This window comes from Dunckerocampus dactyliophorus, chromosome 1 (assembly GCF_027744805.1).
Source record: "Dunckerocampus dactyliophorus isolate RoL2022-P2 chromosome 1, RoL_Ddac_1.1, whole genome shotgun sequence".
NCBI lineage: Eukaryota > Metazoa > Chordata > Actinopteri > Syngnathiformes > Syngnathidae > Dunckerocampus > Dunckerocampus dactyliophorus.
The window spans coordinates 36,625,848-36,642,175 of record NC_072819.1 but is presented as its reverse complement, the minus strand read 5'-3'; the positions used below and the strand labels follow the sequence as shown (position 1 = coordinate 36,642,175).

The 16,328-nt window shown below is 41.7% G+C and overlaps 1 protein-coding gene across 2 annotated transcripts; it reads right to left on the bottom strand.

The window, feature by feature from the left end:
* Positions 1–1,117: 1,117 nt before the first annotated feature.
* tasorb (transcription activation suppressor b) lies at positions 1,118–15,554 on the bottom strand. Of its 2 annotated transcripts, none has more exons than XM_054794224.1 (23): positions 15,144–15,554; positions 13,994–14,139; positions 13,762–13,854; positions 13,612–13,684; positions 13,318–13,409; positions 13,095–13,229; positions 12,881–13,005; positions 12,755–12,786; positions 12,475–12,580; positions 11,710–11,813; positions 11,403–11,512; positions 9,010–9,082; positions 8,818–8,892; positions 7,788–8,582; positions 7,140–7,450; positions 5,974–6,076; positions 4,967–5,850; positions 4,491–4,613; positions 4,173–4,332; positions 3,954–4,062; positions 3,253–3,431; positions 3,041–3,175; positions 1,118–2,851 (listed from the first exon to the last, which is right to left on the bottom strand). In XM_054794224.1, exons 1-23 carry the CDS (start codon positions 15,430–15,432, stop codon positions 1,608–1,610), a joined length of 5,496 nt encoding a protein of 1,831 aa, XP_054650199.1. In that variant the 5' UTR covers positions 15,433–15,554; the 3' UTR covers positions 1,118–1,607. The 2 variants fall into 2 exon arrangements, with proteins under 2 accessions (XP_054650199.1, XP_054650208.1); XM_054794233.1 differs by having other exon boundaries at positions 1,118–2,848.
* Positions 15,555–16,328: the final 774 nt, after the last annotated feature.

Sequence of the window (16,328 nt, the reverse complement as noted above, 5' to 3'; positions counted from 1 at the left end):
TGATCTATCTCAAACGCACGTTCTAGTCTAAGCTGTTTGACTATGGTTTCTGAATTGTGTTGTTTTAAGTTTCAGCGCACACTATTGTATATTAAAAGGCAGGCCTAATTAATGAGCCCCAAAGTAGTCTATAACACAACAATTATAATTTCCCTGGTCTTTCCATCTTCTTCCACGTTGTGCACGCACAGCTCATCAGGATAACACTGTTTATGCTGTGATGGACCAATGGACTTTCCAGAATACATTAACATATCACTGCAAAAAATATATAAAAGTAATTGAATGTTGGTACAATCACAAAATGAGTATCATCAGCGAGTTGATTGTCTTAAATATGTATTTGAGTTCAGTTTTAGATAGCAGGACCAAGCTTGACTCATGAGATAACGACCTTCCTTTCATTCCTTTATTAGATAGTGCCTTTATCCCATAAGCGTACTTATTATATGCCAATATTTTTCATCATGTTCATTTGTACAAATCCGTTGAGCTGTCAGTGACGCTCTGCAGCAGAATCAATCTGCCGGTGTGTTTCCTCCACAGCGCCTTTGGGATGTCCTAAATATTTTAAAAACCATTGTCGCTCAGTAAGCCTCTTCCTAGCAAATAAGGTTTTGTGTGAGTTACAGCTGATTTAATGAGAGAGAATTGGTTATTTTCTAGAAATTACGGCGGCGTTACTATAGCACAAATGGGTTTTGGAGATACAACGTTAACCTATTTTCTGGATTGGTCTCATGGCGCCCTCTTGTGTACAGTCATAGTAGACGTTTATTGTCATTGTAACGTGACGTCTACAACAAAATTAGTGTGTCAGGAGTGCAGTGCAGCAATCACACCTTCACCAGCCAACCGTAGACTCTAAAAATACCTCAAAAGAGCACAAATGAACGACCTTTATCCAAAAAGAAATGAGTGTTTCATTCGAGTCATCAATCACAATTAGGAATTGAAAAAATATAAAGTCTCGTGCCCCATGTAGGGTATAGTCACATTTGCTTTTTGAACCACTTTGCTCAGATAATCATATCAACATACTAGAAGGGGCTCCGTACAATAAAGCTGGGTTTAGAGTATAAGAACAGCAAGACCACTGAGTGACTGTATATTTTTAATGGTTTGTTTGACATTGTCATCAAACGCCATCACACAAACACAAAATATTTGAAATGTTTTATTTCCAAAGAATTTAGGACAGCCAAAATGTGTAAAATAAGAAAACAAACAGCAAGTTAGGTTGTACTCACTTGATTATTTTTTAATAAAAAAATATTATACTTTCCCCATGTCCACAAAGCGTTTCAAAACCAGAATAAACAGAAATTACAGGGTAAATTCAGAGACGCTGAAAGGCCAATAGCATTTTTGGCAAATATAAATATAGTGGTTTGAACAGGGAGTCTGAATATCTCACATGGAAAGAGTCTGCATACAGTTTATGCAACAGTAGGACACTCTGCACTGCCTGTATCAACCTTTATTAATGTAGAAAACCAGGATCCTTATTTATCAATTGAAATCATTAGATTTATGACAAGTAATATATATACATTCAGCCAGTTGGAATAGTCTCTGGATGTTGCCCCTACTGGCAAGTTGATTGTCTACTCAGGGGCATAATTATGAGAGTATGTGAAGTCTGTGTAGTAATTCCGTGGCCCACCCCTGCCTGCTGGGTAACCCCAAGAGCATGGACCATCACCAGTTCCATCCGTCCGTTCATGTCCTCGCCCTGGCCGTGGCCAAAATCCACTTGGAGGTACTCCTCTCCCACGGAATGCCGTGGGACCCATTGCAGGTCGCATAGGCCCATGATTCATCTGTGCAGGGCTACTGCCGACTACATTACCGTAGCCCATGCCACGCATTGGCTGTGCAGGAAATTTAGGTCTGACTACTGAGCCCCCCCTGGTGGCAGCTGCGAGAACACCCACAGAAGATTTGTCAGTGCAATTCACCTGAGTCCTACCACTCTGACAACCAGGGTTGCTGCCACCAAGGTTTTCACCACTCTTGGGCAGTCCAGTGGTGTCAACTGCCCCAGAGGGAACCAAAAGCTGATTGTTTGCAGTGCTGGTGGTGGATCCTGCTGTCTCCCACGACCCCTCTCCAGGTGCACTCAGTGTCATGTCTGCATGTTGTGCTGTGGTACAACTGGCATTTATGGCGATGCCAGTCATGTAACTTTGCTTGGCTGAGTCGCTGTGGTCTGCAAAAGGAAGAGATGGAGTGAGTGGAGTAGTCCCTGTAGCTCCACCTCCTGTGGAGTCTGAACCAAATGTGTGACCTAGCAACATAAGGTGAGGTGGAGGAGGAGGTTTGATCTCCAAAGGGAGGGAAGCCAGATTGGCAAGAGGCCCAGGTGTGGTGTTGACAGTAGGGGGGGTAGCTGCAGTAGAAGTTGTGACCGGAGGGCGGCATTCCTGTTCCTGGTTGCTGCTGCAGGGTGAGGCGGGATAAGCTGGGGAGGCTGTATAGCTAGAAGAGCCGGTGTAAGATGACCAACTGGCAGAGGGACACAGGAAACTTTGGTGGGGGTTCACAGGGAAACCTCCAGGAGACAAGTTGCCCATGTCCGAGGAGCCAATGCCTATCTGGTTTGTAGCTTTGAATTGACTGATGGCTGTTTTGAGAGCGTTGTACTCAGGCTGTGGAGGAGTTATATCAGGGTTGGCCTCCTGGTCGGGCAATGGCGGCTGGAACTCATCCATATTTGGAGGGGGTGGCTGTGGCGACTTCTCTTTCTCATCTTCCAGGTTTTGCGCTTTGCTTTCAGTGATTGTGTGCATCTCACAATCATCTGAGTCTAATGACATGTCTTCCGCTTCCACACACTCATCATTCGCTACTGGGAAAACAGGACGAGCCAGAATGAGAAGATAAAAATAAGGTGTTACACATGAATATGCATGTGTAAGTAAATGTGAGGCTCTACAATTTACTTAGTGAGACAGATGAACAGAACACAATAACAAATCATAAAAACTTGTTAGATTGCAGTAAAAAAATAAAATAGGGCCCTGATGTGCCTACCCACCAGTAGAAGCAGGCGTTGGAACCTCATTTTGATTGATGGTGCCAATCAGGCTGTGGAAGCCACTCATAATATCATCAATGCTTGCTATGACTATTCCATTTCTGGAATACTGTAAAAACATCTCAAAGGGCCTCTCTGTAAAACATAGTCCAAGGGTCAATATTATGTATGCTGACTAATCAAATACTTGCATTCGGTAAACATGAAAACACCTGTGACGAAGATGAGATGTCGCTGTTGTGTGTGTTGTGCTTGAAGCTTGATCAGGCAATCAAGATCGGGAGCCTGGCGTGACTGGGCGTCACACTCATGATAAGGAAGGAATTCTACAAGATGCTTTTTCTGGTAGGCTGTCAGAAGGTTTAGTAACCCCATTGCATTGGCGTTCAACCTGTGACAAATACATAGATCAGCTTGCACTGAAGCAACATACCTCAACAAACCTTAGTTTTTGTATAATGTGCAATATATTTTTCTTAATTTTTCATGTAAATACTACTACAAATTAACATGTGTATATACAGTATATTTTCTTAACACCTAACTGTCAACATGTGCAATATTATTTATTCATTTACATCACTTTACTGTTAAATACCTTCAGTGCCTAAATTTATTGTATTTTCCTACATCTCATATCTTACTCCTTACTTGGCTAGGTTTTATGTTATAGGTTTATTGTATATTGTTAATATGTTTATAGTAGACTGTTTTATCTGTTTTTGTATCAGTATGTGGTACATTGTGCTTTTTGTACCTTTGTGCTGCTGTTGACATTTAAATTTCCCCATTGTGGGATAAATAAAGTACAATCTAATCTAATCTAAATCTAAATCTAAATCCAAATCTAAATCTAAAGATAGACTTTAATGCTGGCATGTGTTTTGGTGATTTTGTTTAACTTTAAACTGACCTGCCCATTTCTTTCAGCTTCTTCTGTGACTTGCAGTGCACTTTCCACTGCCAGGGCTGTTCAGGGGTACTTTGTTCTTCCAAGAACGTCAGCAATGTCTGTAAGCGATCTGAGCCAAAAAAAACCCCAAAACAAATCAGATTAAATAATTGTCAAAATGTTACAGAAATTAACCCTGTTGAGCCGTTAAAAAAAAAAAAAAAAAAAAAAAAAACTAACCCTGTGTTATGAGGTCAGGATTAAGGACAAACTCATCAGACACCATGAAGCCTCCAGATACAAACAGCTCATTGTAGGTGTGATTCTTGACATCGTCCAGAGTGTCAACTCCAGCAAAGCTCACTGAGGGTAGCTTCTTCAAAGACACCAGTGCTGGGATCTGCCAGTTAGAGATGAGGTTCATTTTTGTTTGAAAATCATAGAATTGTTGAAGATAAATGCTATCAATAAAAAATGGTATAAAATACAATCACTTTAACAAGCGGATTGCAGATTGTATGAGCAATGGCATCTGAAACCAAGAGGATTTAATCTTACCTTGTGCACATGTGCAGCAATGTGCTCATTCTGAATGATGATGAGTAGCTTGTCTAGACTGTTGTTGTTTTCCAGAAACATCGCTGGGCTGCACTCACTGTTGCCAAGGCTTTTCAAATATTCCTGTAGGAGAAACAAGAAAGCATGAGAAAAATAATTGCATTCAAATTGTACGACACAGATGTCCTTTCTTATACGGCAACGCTGAGCAGAGCAAACAGCCATGACAGTGAAATATCCACATTCAGAATGTTAAATTGAGTGATTTTTGACATTTGTGTTGATAACCTGTGGAACAATGTTGGACTGAATTTTTACTTAATAACTATGATGATGCACTTTTACTTTCACAAGGAAGATGCTAATTAGATGGTAATGTACTAATATAGCCATCAACAATTACCACTGACTGGCTTACTCACACTGATTTCATAATATAAATGAAAGTGAATGAGCAAGGATGTCAATTGCTGTACCTTTATCTCCTTGCAAACAGTACTCTCTTCCCCCTCGTCACCGGAGTAGATGTAAAATTTCACTGTATTTTTGGTAACGTCCTTGAAGATCTCCACCAAGCTGCTGAAAACCTCAGGCTTTAGTTGACCAATGAGGCTGCCCGCCAGAAGTCCAGTACCAGTGCCAGTGCCTGCCCCGGTCGAATCCCCAGCAACAGAACCAGAGGCAGACGCAGATGTAGAAGCACAAGCAGAAGCAGAAGCAGAGGCTGACTTTTGGGATTTCTCTGATGACTCTGGTGGAATCTGAGAAGGAGAGTAGGCCTCATCCTCTATGTATGCTGATGCAGCATCTGCTTTAGTCTTAGTCTCTTTGACAGTGCCTTGTTTAATAATCTGAGTTGAGTCAGTATTCATCAGGGGGGGCTGTATTTCAGTTCTGGAAGTTTGCAGGGGTGATGATATTGTTAAATCTGATGTCCCTATGGCCGCTGGGGAAGCAGCCTTGGAGGGAACAGGTGGGACTGGGATCAACCTTTCCAGTTGCTCACAAAGTGCTGTGACATGCTCTGCCACAGACACAGGGGTGACATTGTCTACAACGAAGTCTGAGAAGCAACAACTGTGCTGCCAGGAATTACGCAGAGGTAGCCGTGGCGGTAGCTGCAAGGTGTAAGTTATATGATGACTCTGCATGATGTTTTTAATGTCAGAAGTGAGGCTGTGAATTTCCTGGTTCAGTATGGTGTCCAAGCTGATAGTGGGCATGAAAGGGACTTCCACTGCTAGTGGTAACGTCAGTGCTGGTGCTGCCTTTTTTACTTCCATTTCTATGGGTGGTTTCGGCACGAGGCTCTCTATCATCACAGTGTCTGGCTCTGGCTCAAGCAGCGACTGCAATTTCTCTGAAGGAGAGCAGAGAAAAAACATATCACACAATTCCCTCACAGTTACATCTAGTTTATTTTGTTACAATTTCCTCATAATTACATCTAGATAGTTTTACAATATATGGCAATGTGATTTACCTTCATTTGCGGGTGTGACAAAAGTTGTGTTGGGTGAGGTTTGAGCTTGGTCTATTGGAGAGCCTGCACTAAAAGGACTTGTGGGGCTACAATCCATATCCTCCTAAACAGAGAGCATTATTAGTTTACATGAAGTACACTGCCACATGTTGTGGGGTAGTGCTTCTCAACCTTTTTTCAGTTAAAAGGGATAGTACAATTTTTTTTTTTACATTAAGTTGTATGACATCCCCATCAGCAGTGTAGTGCATCAAGGGTGAATAAACCCCTCCTTCATAGAGTGAGCAGACTTCTGGTCGGAGTTTGGTGATGAGGAACGTAGTTCCGGTTAGTTGGTGGGCCACTTAATTAAAGAGTTTGGCTTCTCAAAACAATATGCGTTCAAAAAAGTAAATACATTTGCATCATAAAAATGCCTTGTGTGTTCCAGTGTTTACATGCACAGATTAAGATGTGTTTTGATAAGCCAAACTCTTTACTTAAGTGGCCCCGCCTACTAACGGGAACTACGTTCCTCTTCACCAAAAATCCGACCAGAACTCACGAGACGAAGTGGGGGTAAGTCACCGTTAATGCACTACACTGCTGATGGGGATTTCATACAATGCCATGGCAAAAAATTCAAACGATCCCTGTAAGTATCCCATGTGGAATATTTAACCAGAGATATTTAGCCCCTTAACCAGAGGAAAAACTTTTTTGGCTGAAAAAAACAAAAACAATTTAAATCACAGAGCTCTAGCACCACTATCTGATTTATTACTGTTCAAAACAGCTCATTTGTAGTGGTCTTGTTTGAAACATTTAGAAATAATAATCACTTAAATTAAAATAACTACATTAATTACAAATACGACTTTGTGCTAATTATCAACTTCAAGTGCCCTCTTGGCATTACAATAATGATGTCTTCTTAAATGCAATACATTTTAACATTTGTTTTTTCTTTATGTTCTCTCTCAGTTACAATAAATCTACAACAAAAGTTCTGTACTGTTCAAATCCTTATAATGGAACAAACTTACAAACTCAGAAGCGGATCAAATACTTTTTTCCCCCACTGTATGTACAGTTTAAAATCTTAAGTACCCCCTGGAGTGCCTTTAAGTACCCCAAGTTGAGAACCAGTGTTCTCGGGTAAGAAATGCCAGCTGTTCACATCTCACCTCTGTGTAGTTTGTTTGTGATGAGAGCTCATTTTGTTTGCCAAGATCAGAGGCTGGATTAGCAGGTTCCCCGCTTTCAGGACCTGTTGACTGTTCACCGTGATTTGATTGCACAGATATTGATCCCTGAGCAACAGCTTTGTTAAGAGTGGCGAGCAGGATCTTGAGGAGACGCTGGGTCTCATGAACTGCTGTAGTATTGGTGTTGTCACAAGCCCTCAAGTCAGTGTCATAGATCCCTATGCTTTCCATAACTGCTGTCAGATTTTCACTCTGTCCACCCTCTTCTCCAATCTCCTCCACTGGCATCCCTGGAAGGACGAAAAACATGTTCAAACCTAAAGCAGTATGCTATGTGTATATTATGCTTCTTGTGCAACAAACATCAATAATAGCATTGTCAATGTGCCATCATAAGCTTAAAGAAGCTCAGATGCATGGAGGAAAAATGTTCTAATCAATTTCCAGTGTATAATCAAAGTGCAATTTTACTGTTGAATAAAAAAAAATCTTGCAGCTACTTCAGTGTCAATTTATATTCATATTTTTACACTAATGACAATGAATCAATTAATCTGCTGTGAAACTAAATGACGACGATTCCTCCAATTTAGGACGTCATCAAGTTGCACATACAGCTCTCCTTACCTCTGCTGGGTTCACCATTGCTCAGCAGATCTGTGCGTTGGTGTTTGTTCGTGCTGCCCCTCTCATCACCTTCAAATTTCCTTTTGAGATTGTTGGACACCCAGCCTCCATCCTCTCCTGTGTCCCTCCCAGGATCCTTAACTAGTGCTCTCTTATGATGTTGGATCAGTTTAAGGAGCTGCTTCATCTTGTCTTTATCGTACTCATTCTGTGACAGCTGCAACCTTGGATGGTCTGGCTGGGATTCAGTGTGGGACTGGTGCTGCAACTGGGCTCCATTTGAATGGGCCAACCCTGGTCTCCGTCTGCTGGTGTCCGAGGGTGGCTTCTCTTGTGCAAGCCTTTCTGGTGCTGTCCTTTCAGAGCGGTCTGAGCCACCCCAGTCAGAAACAGGACTGTATTCTACTGAGACTGGCTCAGCTACAGGTGTGGGATGGTGTATCCTTTCGATGATGTCTTTTGCCTTGTTCAGAGGTAAAGTATAATTGGAAGGGTTGTGGATGTAAGAACGCAGTAAGGCTTCCATGTTCCCTTTGGGTCTGGGTAGGGGAAAGGTGCATGGCCTATCACCCACACTATATTTGTAGTCAGGCAAGATGAATGGCCGCACTCGTCCTGAGTCTATGCGACTTAAATAATCTGTGGCCTGTCGCTCCACACCTGAACTTGGGTCCTTGCCTGGGTTGGGTCGCAATGTGAAGAAGGCGTAATGCAGGGCAGGGATGAATTGTTCCAAAGACTGGAATGTTGTCTGTGGCTCTGTTTTCAGTGGCTCTGGCTCGGGCAGTCGTGAAGCTAGCATGAAAAACACAAACTGCAACATTACAATAGGCTACATTCCATAAAGTTTTAACTAAAGCTTCTTGTCTGTCTCTTCAGCCCTGATACAATCAGGACAGATCTTCTTACTACACGAGTCAACACAATCACGTATTATTGAGATCTCATCACCCAGATGTTACCAATCAGTTTGGCAGAGCTTCATCCAGATGCTTGTGTAAAAAAACTATAAGAAAAAAAAAATACTCACAATACTTGATAACTGCTCTTGACTCGTGAAAGAGGAATATTGATTGCAGGCTCTTTTCAACCCGCCCCCGCCGTTCTGCAAAATAAATGGAAACATTTTAAAAAGGTAATCCTCACCAACAGTAACAAGTAGGAGTTGAACTGACACAGTAGGGAATTATGAAATAACAGTAAAAGAAAACATTGTTAGCACCTTTAGACTCCACCATCTGCGCTGAGGACAACAGGAAGAGAAAGCCTCGGTCAAACAGGCACTTCACCAACACCTACACAAGGTGAGTAGACAATACAGTCAAACACCAGTGGGTGTCATTACCATGAGCCATTACCAAGTCCAGACCTGCCAACCTTGAAGACATTTTCCGTCTCCATCCTCAATTAGAGGAAAAGACATTTGCGCAGGTGGGGCTCGTGTATAGACAGGAATTAATGTACTACAGGCTGACCAATCACAGCCGTAATAGTCTGCATTGTTGTAGCTCAACAATTTATTTGGGCTGTATTTCAGGCTACACACAGCGGCTGAACTCAAAAGCTGAAACCAGAGAAATGCATCAAAACAAATCCAGCGAGGCCTACATACTAAAAAATAAAAAATGCGTGCCGTATACAAAAAATGCATACATGTTGACGAGTCTGCATTATCTTACACAATACATTTTGACTTCTTATTGTTGGGCTACCTTTTTTTTTTTTTTTTTTTTTTAGTAAAACTGTCTAGATAACCAAAAGAGGCTCTACACCAAGGGTCTGCAACAACTGAATTTTACGTAAACTCATCAATTTTAGAAATAAGGGTGATTATTTTATTTTAAAAAAACTATATATATACAAAAGACATATATTACTCTGTCGTCCTATCAGGGTCAAAGTTGAGCGCACGTGATCATGTCGCTTGTGCTTGTAGCTTCTATGCTAATTAACCAAACCACTTGTGTGTTCATTGTGTGTGGGGAGATATAGGTTGTTTCATCTTTTTGGATTAAATATAAATATATATATCTAAAAAAAATTAGAGGAACACTTCAAAAACACATCAGATCTAAACTGGGGGAAAAATGATGTTGAATGTTTCCTGATAATAAGTGGGTGATGTATTAGTAACAAAATGATGCCACATAATCAGTTAGAAATGAAAATGATCACCCTATAGACGGGGGAAATCAAAGACACCCCAAAAATGAAAGTGAAAAAATGATGCAGACCACTGGTCTATTTGGCTAAAATGTCATTATAGCAACTCAAAATGATTCTCAATAGTTTGTGTGGCCCCCACGTGCTTGTACACATGCCTGACAACGTCGGGGCATGCTCCTAATGAGACTACGGATGGTGTCCTGGGGGATCTCCTCCCAGATCTGGACCAGGGCATCAATGAGATCCTGGACAGTCTGAGGAGCAACCTGGCGGCGCCGGATGGACCTAAACATAATGTCCCAGATGTGTTCTATTGAGTTTAGGTCAGGTGAACGTGGGGGCCAGTCAATGGTATCAATTCCTTCATCCTCCAGGAACTACCTGCATACACTAGCTACATGAGGTCGGGCATTGTCGTGGACCAGGAGGAACCCAGGTCCCACTGCACCAGCGTAGGTTCTGACAATGGGTGCAAGGATTTCATCCCGATGCCTAATAGCAGTCAGGGTGCCATTATCTAACCTGTAGAGGTCTGTGCGTCCTTCCGGGGATATGCCTCCCCAGACCATCACTGACCCACCACCAAACCAAACCAATGATGTTGCAGGCAGCATAACGTTCTCCACGGCATCTCCAGACCCTTTCACGTCTGTCGCATGTGCTCAGGTTGAACTTGGTCTCATCAGGGAAGAGCACAGGGCACCAGTGGTGTAGTTGCCAATTTTGGTGGTCTATGGCAAATGCCAATCGAGCTCTACGGTGCTGGGCAGTGAGCACAGGGCCCACTACAGGATGTCGGGCCCTCAGGCCACCCTCATGGAGCTTGTTTCTGATTGTTTAGTCAGAAACATTCATACCAGTGGCCTGCTGGAGGTCATTTTGTAGGGCTCTGGCAGTGCTCATCCTGTTCCTCCTTGCACAAAGGAGCAGATACCAATCCTGCTGAGGGTTGAAGGACCTTTTATGGCCCTGTCCAGCTCTCCTGGAGTAACTACCTGTCTCCTGGAATCTCCTCCATGCGACCAGGTACCGCAGTGATGCCCTGGTCCAGATCTGGGAGGAGATCCCGCAGGACACCATCCGTAGTCTCATTAGGAGCATGCCCCGACGTTGTCAGGCATGCGTACAAGCACGTGGGGGCCACACAAACTACTGAGAATCATTTTGAGTTGCTACAATGACATTTTAGCAAAATGGACCAGTGTGCTGCATCATTTTTTCACTTTCATTTTTGGGGTGTCTTTGATTTCCCCAGTCTATAGGGTGATCATCGATGCAGATACATGTATTGTTACACCCCTAACATATACGTATATATACTGTAGTTACGGAGCTAATTCAATTAAAAAAAGGCTCATAAACATTACAGTGTTGACCAGCAAGAATGTAAGACATCCTATTTTGATTTGCAGTATGAGAGACTCTTTCAGGTAGATAACAGTGACTCACCAGCCTGTCTTTCTCAAGTTTGTTAATCAGTGCTGCCAGACTTCCACTGGTGACTTTTCCTTTTCCTTCTACAACCTCAAAAAGACTGCATGTCATCCCATATTTCATCACTGAAACAAAGCAAAAAATGTTACTTAAAAACATTACCTGTCTGGCTAATAAAGGTTTCATGATGAAAACAAAACAAAATGTTCCCAAATATAATTGATCTTTGTGGGAAATGTTGTGAAAGCGACCAAGTTAATAATCCAACAGCTTCACAGAACAGAATGTGTATTAAGACGGCAGGTAGCACTTTTTTACTGACCTTCCCGTGATGCGCTGTAGGTGTCCCAAGAGAAGAGCACTGCTGGAATCTTTCGCTTCACCTGCTCAAGGTGCATACCCTGATTTACCTCCAGCTTCTCAGGTCTGTTTAATGAAACCGAAACATTTTTTTTACTAAGGTAAGTGTCAGCATAAAGTGCATAAAAGGTATGGGTCTTCCGAATATGATTAAGTCATAATCTGAATTAGTACCTCTAATCTTGAATGCACCATGGTTTTTGTGATGTAAATTATGGCTTAAATCAAAATATTACGTGCAACAGATTTTAGGAAGAGGGTTTTGTGATTAACAAGTCACTCTCACCCCATTCAACACTGAAGGCTTTTCTCGACAAATAGTGAGAGATGATAATTTGTCATTGTTTAACAGTGAACTGCAAGCTAAAGAAAGATATTGCACGCAACTTGTGTGAGATTTCTTTCAGTATCTGCAAAGCTGCTTTAACGGATGCTGAAAAAAGATCCTGTGCCTAATATAAGTAAAATTCATGTTGTACTCATGTGCCAAAAATGACTGAAAAAGGCCTAGCTATAGCAATGACTTCGATAAGGAAATCTAACTCCATTTTCTCCATACAGTAAAACTAGCAAACAATTTCCTTGCTCAATTTAGATCCCGGATGTGTTTTAAATCATTTAAGAGCTCAGAGGTTTCTAGAGATAATTAAAACCAAATCAAAAGGAGGCTTGACACCGAAGCCATTTTATTGGACAGTAAATTATCTAGTATTTTTTGTATACTCACAGTTTGAAAGGAAGGTAGGGGCGCGAAGATGATCGTAAACAGATGGGAAATAACTCTTGGCCTTTGTTTACCAATGAACCTCTCCACACAGAATAGCAGCGACGCCCTGCAATCACAAACACAGGTTATAGGTCAAAAAAGTGATACAGCTAGAAAATAGCTGACAAACGCTATATTATGCTTGCTGTCACTAAAATGGTTCCCAGTAAGACACAAACTTACAGATATAACAAAACATTAGATAATTTACCAATGATTCTGTTAGAAATTAATGTTTTACCTCGACTTCCTTCAGAGGGCATGGCGTTAAGTCTGTTAAACACAAAAACAAACAAACATGGTCAATAAAAAATGGACCCCAAAGAGACGTCATAAATGTCCCCATTTTCCGGATAAATGTCCTCACCTGTGTGTAGTTAAAGAAGTCGCTGCAACTTCCTTGCCTTTGTACTGAAAGGAAAACACAGCGTAGGGGCACACATGCCTGGGCCGTGCTTTAATTTCATCAAATGCAAACTCAAAAAAATATTGCTGGAAAACAATATAAATCATGTTAAAAAAAAAACAAAAACAAAGCCAAAGACTTCATTCAACCAAAGAATTAATATGATCAAATTTACCTGTGTGCGCTCAAATGCTCTGTACGACAGCAAAGATGTAACCCTATTGGCACTTTTGGACAAATGACAGTCAAACTTAGTTGCAGGTTCCTTAGCGTTATTTGGCATGTTTTCATGGATGTGCTTTACTCTTCCCTGAGAGGAAAAAAACAACACTACTAGATTCAGGTCACTGGATGTGTGCAAGTGAAGTAAAATACAATACTTAAAAGGCAGTACTTACCCTCATAACTTTAAAAATGATGATGTCTCCAACTGCACCAACTTCAAACGGATTGATTTGTAACAAATCAGAGAATTTGGCTAGATAAACACCTACAATGAAATTGGAATTTGGGTTGGGGGAAAATGTTTTCAAACAGAATCAAAATCATGGATCATGGCAAGCTAACTACATTCATCTTTAGAGTGAACTCATTTGTGCACAGTTGATACATTACTGCTACACCAGAGTCTTTCTCAGCTTTCACAAGGAAAATTGTACGCTTTATTGGAACTTTGTAGTCATGTAACTTACCAACTGTTGGATTTCCGACTGTTGTTATCTTGGAGTGTCCTACTGACAAACCCTTCTCGCAGATCCACTGAAGCTACGACAAACAAGAGGACATGCAAAGCCCTGCATGAAGTTATCAGAAACATTCATGATAAGATGTGAGGAACCAACCTTGGATTTATCTGGATACAAGAAGCAGTATGATTCTGTCAGTTCTTGTTCTGTCCGGCCTTCTTGCTTCATCTCCCTCCGCTTTTCAATGAACTGGAATACAAATGACAGGGGGTTGTCTGAACATCACAAACACAAAAATAATAACATTAACACAACCCCAATACCTACCACATTATTACAGTGGATATCTAATCTCAAATGTATGTGGTGCACTGAGACAACTACCAACCTCCTTTTCCAGTAGTTCATTGTGAATGAGTCTGGCCTTGCAGTAGGCGAACGTTCCTCTTGATGATGCATCCAGGTAAAAGGAGGAGACAAGCTTCACAAGGTCTTCAAACTCACGGCTGTCAGGGGGCAGAAGCTGGAACAAACCTATGGAGACATAAAACAAGTGGATTAGCATACATCAGATGCAGTACAGAGCTGTTTCAATCTTTCTCAGGAAGAAAAAAGAAAAGCAAGAAAATACAATGTATGACTTTATATTCAAAAGTGAGTTGCCATTAGCGGGCTTGCTAGTGGACCACATGCATCCCATCAAAAACTGTCAAGTTACTGGTATTTGCTCTATGATAAAAATAATCATCAAGCTTTCCAGCAGCAAACATTAATACAATGGCAAAAAGACAAACTCTTCACTTTCTATGTGAGACCAAAACACAGTTCATATGCAATATAATAAGGTGGGGAAGTAGGTCATTCACTACAAGCATGGCCATGGTCATTAAGTTCTAACAATAAATCATACTAGGATTGTTGAATTTACTGTATATGCACATGGGGCCGACGCTTTGCACTAAGAACAGATCGGGAGAGTATCTTTTCACTTCTATTTAGCACGGGGAAATTATATGATGAGAATTTGTAAAGGTTGATATTATGAAATACAAGGGACTTCTGGTGAGCAACTGATGTAGACTGGGTCACAAGATTCAAAGTGCTATGACAACATTCTGTTGGCTGGTGAAGATTAAATCATGTACATCACTGGGGGTCAACGTGTAGTCAGGTGCACACTTTGACACCTGCAGCATGATTTAACCTGACAAGTCATTGATCTTCATAAAAGGTGAACAAACCAAACAAAGTGGGTTTGTAGAATGGCAGACCACAAAAATGACACTTTCTGGAACCACCACAGCAACGCTGCTTGTTGCCATTGCTAACTTGGATACATGAGACAAGCCCCACTACCGTTAAATCAGCCAAAGACAAGGTGTATGTTTGACTAGAAAAACATGTTTCTATAGACAACGACGTGCATTTTGTCAGCTATCAGTCTGCGAGAACAGTTGCTAGCAGCAGGCTTGCAACATGCAGGCGGCATATGAAAGACAGCACACGTTCTGTTTAAAATAGCAGCGATATGGCACCACCTTTCCGTTCTTTCTTCCTCGGGATTTGAAAAGACTTCCGAGGCCGCTCCTCGCTTCGTCTCTGGCCTGGTGTGGGTGAACCGCTCCAGCTCCGAGCGTCCGTCTGCCGCTCAGGGGCTTCTTGCTCGAGTATTACACTGTCTCCACAGCCAGGCTGATCGCCATTTTGGTTGGCTGGGGCCGAGGTGGCGGCTGAAGTCTTCTGGGGCTCGCCACTTTTCTGATGTAGACTGCCTGTATCGGTATATTCCGAGTCCCTTTTCCCCATCGTGGTGGAGTTTAGGGCCATTTTCAGGCACCGCGCACGAATTCGGGCAATGCAGCGTAAGCTCCAACGATTACGAGCCGTTTCTCACACACACATACACTGCTCCTCACCCTGCCTCCGCCATTGTGAAAATGACGTACACGTTCTTCTCCACTGCATTACGCTACCGTCACTCTGTTTACGTACCAGAAAATCCGCGCCACCTAGCGCCAAAGAGATGTAGTGAGGAATACAGTGACAGCTGAGGCATTTACAATGATAGTACTGTACTATGTGCGCTGCTTCCCAACGGAGGGCGTCACCTGCTGGGGAAATATTTTAAGACCCACTGCAAACGCACTGCTCAGTGTACTTTATTTTTTTCCAAGACAGACTCAAATACCCGTTAAATCAGTCAAGTCCAGGAACATTCAAGCACGAAAAAAAATCACATATGATTTACGAATTATTTAGCTGTATCAAGTGGAAACTAACCTAACTGTCCAACTAACTCACCCACATGTCCCATCAAAATATGTTTTCGTGTGTTGTGGGATTCCCACATCACCTGTCAAGTTTACGGAAAACGTAGATTTACACGTCTGACGTCTTTTACAAGGTAAATGACGTATCTTTAAATCGACGTACTATGTGATGTGCTACTGTTTGACTCATATGCATGTTCAGGATGAATTAAAACCATGAACAATGAACCATGACGTGAATTATTAGTTTGTCGTCAGTGTTTACTGAAAATATTTTAAATTGTGTTTAACTGCACAAAAATAGCCCTTTGTATGTTTTAGTGCAGCCCTTTTACAATACAACACTTTCTATGAAATAATACTTTGTTTTGGAGATGAAAATGGAGGCGCCTAACCCAGCGGTGAGATTTTTCACTTAAAATATAAACACTTCACTTAAAATACTTCACTTAA